Source organism: Oncorhynchus clarkii, chromosome 1 (assembly GCF_045791955.1).
Source record: "Oncorhynchus clarkii lewisi isolate Uvic-CL-2024 chromosome 1, UVic_Ocla_1.0, whole genome shotgun sequence".
Classification (NCBI taxonomy): Eukaryota; Metazoa; Chordata; class Actinopteri; order Salmoniformes; family Salmonidae; genus Oncorhynchus; species Oncorhynchus clarkii.
In genome coordinates, this window is record NC_092147.1 from 85,227,044 (window position 1) to 85,237,043 (window position 10,000).

The 10,000-nt window shown below is 44.5% G+C and overlaps 1 protein-coding gene across 3 annotated transcripts in view; it reads left to right on the forward strand.

Annotated features, from left to right (window-relative positions):
* Nucleotides 1-10,000, forward strand: part of LOC139413538 (paired box protein Pax-2a-like) — a 61,118-nt gene that overhangs the window by 16,194 nt on the left and 34,924 nt on the right. For all 3 annotated transcript variants that reach the window (XM_071161040.1, XM_071161048.1, XM_071161056.1), the window contains one exon: nucleotides 9,788-9,963. In XM_071161040.1, the coding sequence (XP_071017141.1) occupies nucleotides 9,788-9,963 (176 nt within the window). The remainder of the gene's footprint in view (nucleotides 1-9,787; nucleotides 9,964-10,000) is intronic.

A 10,000-nucleotide genomic window follows, 5' to 3' on the forward strand; every position in this document is an offset into this window, starting at 1 on the left:
CGTCCAACGCTCCACCCGCATCCCCACTCCCCTCCGAAAGGCTGGCTACTGGAAAAGACAAAGGAAATAGCTCAAGGGTATGAAATATTCTGTTCAATGACTGTAGGAATTATTGCCAAGAAGGAATTTGTATTGCAGCCTGTGGAATAGACAACCTGCTTTGGACCGATAGGGAACTGCTTTTGTTTGGTGATTGTTTTGTCCACTGTATGTTCCGTAATATAGTGTTAGAATGTTCTAGAATGGATGCAACGTTAGCAGAGCTATATTACTGTACTGTGGTGGAAATACAGATTGTTGAATTAACGTACCTTGTTAAGATACCGACTAACCGACAACGGGCTGCTGACACCCATTCTATTGGGTGATTGAGCTGAAATCACCTGGACAGATACAGCTGAGAGGTTTCTTCAGGATACGGTATCTAGCTAATGGCCAATAAAGAGAATGATATCTCACCAAGTGTGTCCAGTCTTTTGAAACCATTTCACATCGCTATTCAAATACGACCCACAATATGGACAATCATAACTACCATTATGGGTATTCTTCATTTCAGTCATTTTCAAACAATATATATTTCTGCGTTGTCTGAAGCTTTTGTACAATGTGATAATAATAAAAAAGAGAAATTCCACAATTAGATCATCATTTCATATCATTCACAGACAGACAGACAGACAGACAGACAGACAGACAGACAGACAGACAGACAGACAGACAGACAGACAGACAGACAGCCACACAGACAGACAGAGAGACAGACAGACAGACAGACAGACAGACAGACAGAGCAGTAGAGGGGAGAGAAAGACAGGAGAGAGAGAAATACAGATAAAGAAAGAGAGAGACAGAGACAGAGACAGGGACAGGGACAGATACAGAGACAGAGACAGAGATAGGGACAGAGACAGAAACATAGACAGAGACAGAGAAAGAGACAGAGACAGACATAGACAGAGACAGAGACAGAGACATAGACAGAGACAGAGACAGAGAGAGAGAGACAGCGACAGAGACTGCGACAGAGACAGAGACAGGGACAGGGACAGAGACCGAGAGAGAGACAGCGACAGAGACAGGGACAGAGACAGGGACAGGGACAGATGAATGATGGAGCACTAGGCCATGAATCCTGTTCACATCAGTGTTCTGTCAGCATCACCATCTGTTTGGGTGAGAGAGGGACTGTGCCCCAAATGGCACCATATTCCTTCTACACGGCACTACTTGTGACCAGGGCCCATAGGGCATTTATATAGGGGATAGGGTGTCATTAGGGATGCATCCCAGGGAGAAGGGTGGATCAACAGAGGATCTCAGTTCAACAACATCAAGTCTGAGAGACAGGCGGTAACGCACTGAACTATAATGTGCTAAATCAATGAAAAAAGGGCTGCTTAATTAATACCCAGGAACAGATCGATGAAGAATGGTGTCAGGGCCTTCCTGTACACCATCACTGTACACCGTCTGTAGTTGGACCTACCGTTGTTGAACGTCACTATGGACAAGAATGTCGCTATGGATAAGAACGTCGCTATGGATAAGAACGTCACTATGGATAAGAACGTCACTATGGATAAGAACGTCGCTATGGATAAGAACGTCACTATGGATAAGAACGTCACTATGGATAAGAACGTCGCTATGGATAAGAATGTCGCTATGGATAAGAACGTCGCAATGGATAAGAACGTCACTATGGATAAGAACGTCGCTATGGATGAGAACGTCGCTATAGATGAGAACGTCGCTATTGGATGAGAACGTCGCTATGGATGAGAACGTCGCTATGGATGAGATTGTCTGCTAAATGACTCAAATGTCAAATGAAGACCGTCAACGTTCAGACGATATGGAGTTGTCTTTCTGAGGCCAGCAGAGTGTATAGTGAGATAATTGTCTTAGTTACACATCTCTGTATAAGTAGAAAGATATATTAAAGTATCTATCTGAGATATATTGAAGAGAGGCTATGCGGAGCATATGTGCACTAAAATGGTGTAATATTTGATTTGGTTAACAATACATTAACCAAAACGTTTGATTGAAAAATGTATGTGTCGACGCGTACAATTTAATTTGAAATGAGTGTTAATTGGATTTAATTCAGGGTGTAAATGGAAGCTAGTTGTAAATGAGGGAGTGATATCACAAAAGCAAACAGAATGCTAATGCAATGCTTGGGAAAGGGAATCACTAGCTGACGTATAGCTAGATAATGTTGTTCAAACAGAATGCTAATGCAATGCTTGGGAAAGGGAGTCACTAGTTGACGCATAGCTAGATAATGTTGTTCAAACAGAATGCTAATGCAATGCTTGGGAAAGGGAGTCACTAACTGACGTATAGCTAGATAATGTTGTTCAAACAGAATGCTAATGCAATGCTTGGGAAAGGGAGTCACTAGTTGACGCATAGCTAGATAATGTTGTTCAAACAGAATGCTAATGCAATGCTTGGGAAAGGGAGTCACTAGTTGACGTATAGCTAGATAATGTTGTTCAAACAGAATGCTAATGCAATGCTTGGGAAAGGGAGTCACTAGTTGACGCATAGCTAGATAATGTTGTTCAAACAGAATGCTAATGCAATGCTTGGGAAAGGGAATCACTAGCTGACGTATAGCTAGATAATGTTGTTCAAACAGAATGCTAATGCAATGCTTGGGAAAGGGAGTCACTAGTTGACGTATAGCTAGATAATGTTGTTCAAACAGAATGCTAATGCAATGCTTGGGAAAGGGAGTCACTAGGTCACTAGTTGACGTATAGCTAGATAATGTTGTTCAAACAGAATGCTAATGCAATGCTTGGGAAAGGGAATCACTAGCTGACGTATAGCTAGATAATGTTGTTCAAACAGAATGCTAATGCAATGCTTGGGAAAGGGAGTCACTAGCTGACGTATAGCTAGATAATGTTGTTCAAACAGAATGCTAATGCAATGCTTGGGAAAGGGAGTCACTAGTTGACGCACAGCTAGATAATGTTGTTCAAACTAGAACAACAGAACGGCAAAATGCCTATTCAGAAAAGAGGGGCCTTCATGACCCTAAGGTGTCGTTTCACCTCCCTGTGCCTCCACCCAGGGCTAAACACAGACTGAACACAGGTTGAATTTTACCATGAATAAGATACTATAACAATTACGAGCTCATATTTTGACGCCATTGCTTTGGTCAATTCTTCACGGGGCCATTCGTGCCTATTGTATAATCCCCGTCGTGGCCAGACGACGTCAGATTCCTTCTCAAAGCCGATGTTTCTAGTGGTTTGTATTCTGCCGTGTTTGGCAGACAGGTAGTCCGTGTAGTAAGGCAGACGACCTCTCTCTCTCTCTCTCTGACTCCAGGCAGAGACAGAATTATGTCGGCTCAACCCCCTGCTAGGGGTCATGACCTTGGGGTGGCGAGCCCGCGGAGAGGAGTCTGTCTTATAGAGCTGGTGATGTGATCTGATAGAGTCTGGAGTCCTCTGCTCCCTCGTTACCGGAGTGTTAATGCCCAGCCATGTCAAGATGAATACACTCAAGCCTGTCACTCACTGATCAATAACACAGACACCATCACTATGGAGACACACCAACAAACAAAGACATTATCCACTATGACATAACAACATAAGTTATTAGCATCACTGGGGAGGATGTGGAGAAACAGAGACCAGTTGGTACAGCGTGGCACTTGCAATGCCAGGGTTGTGGGTTCAATTCCCACCGGGGACCAGTATGAACATGTCTGCACTCACACTTACTGTAAGTCGCTCTGGATAAGAGCGTCTGCTAAATGACTAACATGTAAACAAAGCCATTATGATTTCCAGGTTTACCGACTAATGCTACGACATAATTAATAGCTAAAATGGTATGGAAAATGGCCCCCACAAACCATGTACAATGTATCTTAGCAAATGTTATTTAGTAGTGTCAGATATTACAGCTAGCCTCCATTCCAAATGATGAACAAACAGGACGATGGTAACTGTCGACGACATAACAGCTAGCACGGAATGGGAAACTCGCCCACAAAAACATGTACCATATATCTTACAACATATGTTATTTGGTACTGTATACTTGTAGGATATGATGTCTTGCGGTGGCTTCAGTAGAAATATGAAATGTCGTCTACAATACTACATGTAGTATTACATTGCTGGGTGGCTGTGATACTCCGTAAAAAAAACAAAATGGCTGTCATTTTCTTTTTACATACATCAAAAAATATTTCCTATGTACCTTTAAGAAATGTAATTGTGATGGTTGAATTCACTTCTAAATGTCATCAGGATGAAACAGAATACCTCTAGTTAACTAGCCTGGTAAAAACTAGACTTAATGCTGAGCTCACCATTGAGTTTAGCATTCAGTCTGGTTTAGCCAGGCTAGACTGGGGGTCTCCTTACCACCTGCTAGAACAACCTATTCCAGCAGACATGGGTGAGATAGTCAGGCCATAGGGCTCTGGTCAAAAGGACTGCATTATATGGGGAATAAGGTGTATTTTGGGCCATATCCATAGATGTACTGGGCATTAGAGTGAGGGTTTTTTACATAGATGTACTGGGCATTAGAGTGAGGGTTTTTTACATAGATGTACTGGGCATTAGAGTGAGTTTTTTTTACATAGATGTACTGGACATTAGAGTGAGGGTTTTTGGCATAGATGTACTGGACATTGTACTGGGCACGCGCTCCAGCAGGTATATTTCACTGGTTACCCCCAAATCCAATTACTCCTTTGGCCGCCTTTCCTTCCAGTTCTCTGCTGCCAATGACTGGAACGAACTACAAAATCACTGAAGCTGGAGACTCATATCTCCCTCACTAACTTTAAGCACCAGCTGTCAGAGAAGCTCACAGATCTCTGCACCTGTACATAGCCCATCTGTAAATAGCCCATCCAACTACCTCATCTCCATACTGTTACTTATTTATCTTGCTCCTTTGCACCCCAGTATGTCTACTTGCACATTCATCTTCTGCACATCAATCACTCCAGTGTTTAAATTGGTAAATTGTAATTATTTTTCCGCTGTGGCCTATTTATTTCCTTACCTCCCTTATCTTACCTCATTTGCACACACTGTAAATTGTTTTCCTATTGTGTTATTGACTGTATGTTTGTTTATTCCATGTGTAACTCTGTGTTGTTGTTTGTGTCGCACTGCTTTGCTTTATCTTGGCCAAGTCGCAGTTGTAAATGAGAACTTGTTCTCAACTAGCCTACCTAGTTAAATAAAGCTGAAATAAATAAATAAAATTAGAGTGAAGGGTTTTTACATAAATCTACTGTGCATTAGAGTGAGTTTTTTTTACATAGATGTACCGGGCATTAGAGTGAGTTTTTTTTACATAGATGTATTGGGCATTAGAGTGAGTTTTTTTTACATAGATGTATTGGGCATTAGAGTGAGTTTTTTTTACATAGATGTATTGGGCATTAGAGTGAGTTTTTTTTACATAGATGTATTGGGCATTGGAGTGAGTTTAAAAAAAAATAGATATACTGGCATTTTTATGCTAGTCATAGGATTATGGATTTTACAAGGAGGCAATATTGAGGTGGGTGTCTTAAATGTTTAAATGGGTATTTCACCTAAACTTGAGTGGGATCAACAGCCCGTGTACTGTAGGTTAACCTGGGGATGGTTTGAGTGGGAACCACAGCCCGTGTACTGTAGGTTAACCTGGGGATGGTTTGAGTGGGAACCACAGCCCATGTACTGTAGGTTGACCTAGGGATGGTTTGAGTGGGAACCACAGCCCGTGTACTGTAGGTTGACCTGGGGATGGTTTGAGTGGGAACAACATGTTAACATGGGGATGGTTTGAGGGGGAACAACAGCCTGTGTACTGTAGGTTGACCTGGGGATGGTTTGAGTGGGAACAACAGGTTAACATGGGGATGGTTTGAGGGGGAACAACAGGTTAACCTGGGTGATGGTTTGAGTGGGAACAACAGGTTAACATGGGGATGGTTTGAGTGGGAACAACAGGTTAACCTGGGGGATGGTTTGAGTGGGAACCACAGCCCATGTACTGTAGGTTGACCTGGGGATGGTTTGAGTGGGAACAACAGGTTAACCTGGGGAATGGTTTGAGTGGGAACCACAGTCCATGTACTGTAGGTTGACCTGGGGATGGTTTGAGTGGGAACAACAGGTTAACCTGGGGAATGGTTTGAGTGGGAACCACAGTCCATGTACTGTAGGTTGACCTGGGGATGGTTTGAGTGGGAACAACAGGTTAACCTGGGGAATGGTTTGAGTGGGAACCACAGTCCATGTACTGTAGGTTGACCTGGGGATGGTTTGAGTGGGAACAACAGGTTAACCTGGGGAATGGTTTGAGTGGGAACCACAGTCCATGTACTGTAGGTTGACCTGGGGATGGTTTGAGTGGGAACAACAGGTTAACCTGGGGAATGGTTTGAGTGGGAACCACAGTCCATGTACTGTAGGTTGACCTGGGGAATGGTTTGAGTGGGAACCACAGTCCATGTACTGTAGGTTGACCTGGGGATGGTTTATCTTGTGTATGGGAAGTGTATTCCTCTGTGGTGAATGACTAATGTGCGGGTATTGATCATGGTATGTACTCTGGCCTAGCAGATGGAAAGTAATTAATGAGTCTATTTGCTTCCGAGGACCGAAGGGAACAGTTGAGGTTGATAAAGCGCCAACCGTTCAGCGGAGCTACGAGAGGCTGAGGCCCCCAGTGGAGCTGTCCAGAAATAATGCCAGATCAAAAGATGTGATTAGATTTATCCATACTGAAAATCTGAAGAAAATAGCTGAATAGTGTAGAGTAGAAGTGATTTATGTTCTCCTGTGATTGCATATTGCAACAGATCCCAACCGATCACACTATGAAAATAGAAAGATTTACATGTGTGTTAAATGAAATACATTTACCATAATAGGTCTTTTAATGTTTTTTTTAAAATTATTAGTTATCGAAATCATTTGTTTGAGGATATAGAATTATTGTTGCATGTTGGGCAGCAAATGGCGGTAACCTATTCACCACATGCACAGACCCCCCTCCCCTCCCCCAATCACACACACACACACACACACACACACACGCAACGCACACACCCCCGACTCCCCCAGGGTCTCTTATATATCCCCTTGATGCGTTTTTCTCTTCTTGGGAGTGCAGGTTCATCCTCTGGCCCCAGTCAGAAAAGGTCAAGCGACTGAATGGAATGGCAATAACCCTTCCAAATGGTACTATCAGGAGAGACATGATTGATCAATTGAATTCCATGGCAGAGAAAAATGTGGGATTAAGTAGAGTATTATACGCACATTGAGTTGAGGCATGATGTTCATTTCAAGTTCATTTCGGCTCCCTCTTTGCCACCAGACCAGGCAGGCAATCAATAGGGTCCCCCCTTGCATATCATATATCTCCACCGCTCCCTCCAGGACCAACCAGAGAACATAATCTGCCGCAAATTTAGAATGACAGATTTGTAAGGGAGCTGAAGCCCTTTCCAGAGATCCGCGGAGGAGGAGGCTGGAGACTGAGAGGCAGTAGCCAGAGCCGTTGCAGCCTGGGATGGGAAGGGAGGGGTCTGGAGGGCTGTAAAACTGGGGCTTTAAAGCATCACAGGGAAGCGCCAAAGGGAAAAGCTAAGGCATCCCTCTCCCTCTGTTTGGAGAACGGCATCCTGGGACTGGGAGGTGATTGAACTAGACTGTACTATTTATTCATTCACAGCATCTCTCTCTCTCTTTCTCTCTCTCTCTCTTTCTCTCTTTCTCTCTTTCTCTCTCTCTCTCTCTCCCTCTCTCTCCCTCTCTCTCCCTCTCTCTCTCTCTCTCTCTCTCTCTCTCTCTCTCTCTCTCTCTCTCTCTCTCTCTTTTTCCCTGTCTCTCTCTCTCTCTCTCTCTCTCTCTCTCTTTCTCCCTGTCTCTCTCTCTCTCTCTCTCTCTCTCTCTCTCTCTCTCTCTCTCTCTTTCTCCCACTCTCTCTCTCTCTCTCTCTCTCTCTCTCTCTCTCTCTGTCGTGTCTGTCTGCGGTCACAGCGGTGTTAGCTACCCAAATGAAACACTGCTACTCTGCCACTCTACTGAAAATGAAAGCAGTATTAAACTGTGGAAAAGGGAAATTGAGAAAGGAGAGAAGAAGGAGGGAAACCCCTGGAGCCTGGAATGAACATGGAATGAAAAAGCCACTGCAGTACTGTAGCTACAGCGTTCATTAAAATACACGGGCTCCACCACTACAACAAGTATATATTTGCACTGATGGTAATCCATCAATTACCACAGGGGCTTTCACATCATGATGCTGGCTAATACGGTGTCTGGTAGTGGTAGTTTCCTCTACTGTCTGTGAAGAAAGACTGCACTCAGTGGCTCACCGCTAGCAGCATTAATATGACCCGTTTAGAATCTACCCTGATTGAATCTACCCTGACTGAATCTACCCTGACTGAATCTAACCTGACTGAATCTGCCCTGCCTGACTGAATCTACCCTGACTGAATCTACCCTGACTGAATCAGCCCTGACTGAATCTACCCTGACTGAATCTACCCTGACTGAATCAACCCTGACTGAATATACCCTGACTGAATCTACCCTGACTGAATCTACCCTGACTGAATCTGCCCTGACTGAATCTACCCTGACTGAATCTACCCTGACTGAATCTGCCCTGACTGAATATACCCTGACTGAATCTACCCTGACTGAATCTACCCTGACTGAATCAACCCTGACTGAATCTACCCTGACTGAATCTGCTCCTTATAATTGAGTAGTAGTGGTTGAAGTGCTACACATGTATAAACAATGCATTATATAGTGGGTGTACACGCGTGTAAACGGTACAGAATACAGTGGGTGTACACGCGTGTAAACGGTACAGGATACAGTGGGTGTACACGCGTGTAAACGGTACAGGATACAGTGGGTGTACACGCGTGTAAACGGTACAGGATACAGTGGGTGTACACGCGTGTAAACGGTACAGGATACAGTGGGTGTACACGCGTGTAAACGGTACAGGATACAGTGGGTGTACACGCGTGTAAACAATACAGTAAAACACTTGCGTGTGCTGGTTGGTAGTCATAATATTTTAGAGCCAATATTCTATAAGAGGTGGTGGAACATTTGAGGCCCAACTCAAGAACTGAGTACTCTTATCCAAAGTTACCAGTAACACACAGTAATGATATAAACAAAAAGCCACAGAGGCTTCAGCTGCTTCCTACCTTACAGGGGATTCAGACAACCAGCTTCTTACCTTACAGGGACTTCAGTGACAGCCAGCTTCCTACCTTACAGGGACTTCAGTGACAGCCAGCTTCCTACCTTACAGGGACTTCAGTGACAGCCAGCTTCCTACCTTACAGGGGCTTCAGTGACAGCCAGCTTCCTACCTTACAGGGACTTCAGTGACAGCCAGCTTCCTACCTTACAGGGACTTCAGTGACAGCCTGCTTCCTACCTTACAGGGGCTTCAGTCAGCCAGCTTCCTACCTTACAGGGGCTTCAGTCAGCCAGCTTCCTACCTTACAGGGGCTTCAGTCAGCCAGCTTCCTACCTTACAGGGACTTCAGTGACAGCCAGCTTCCTACCTTACAGGGGCTTCAGTCAGCCAGCTTCCTACCTTACAGGGACTTCAGTGACAGCCAGCTTCCTACCTTACAGGGGCTTCAGTCAGCCAGCTTCCTACCTTACAGGGGCTTCAGTCAGCCAGCTTCCTACCTTCCAGGGGCTTCCTGATTAGACTCTAGTGTTGTTGCTCTCTCTTCTTGTAGATGGTTCAGATGGGTCTGGCCCAAACACTGATTCTCAGGTTAGTGTGGACAGTTTACGGAAGCACCTGCGGGCCGATGCTTTCACTCAGCAGCAGCTGGAAGCTTTGGACCGGGTCTTTGAGCGCCCGTCGTACCCCGACGTCTTCCCGACCTCGGAGCACATCAAACCAGAACAGGTTAGTCACGTCTTGTTGTTTGTCACCGTCAACAGCA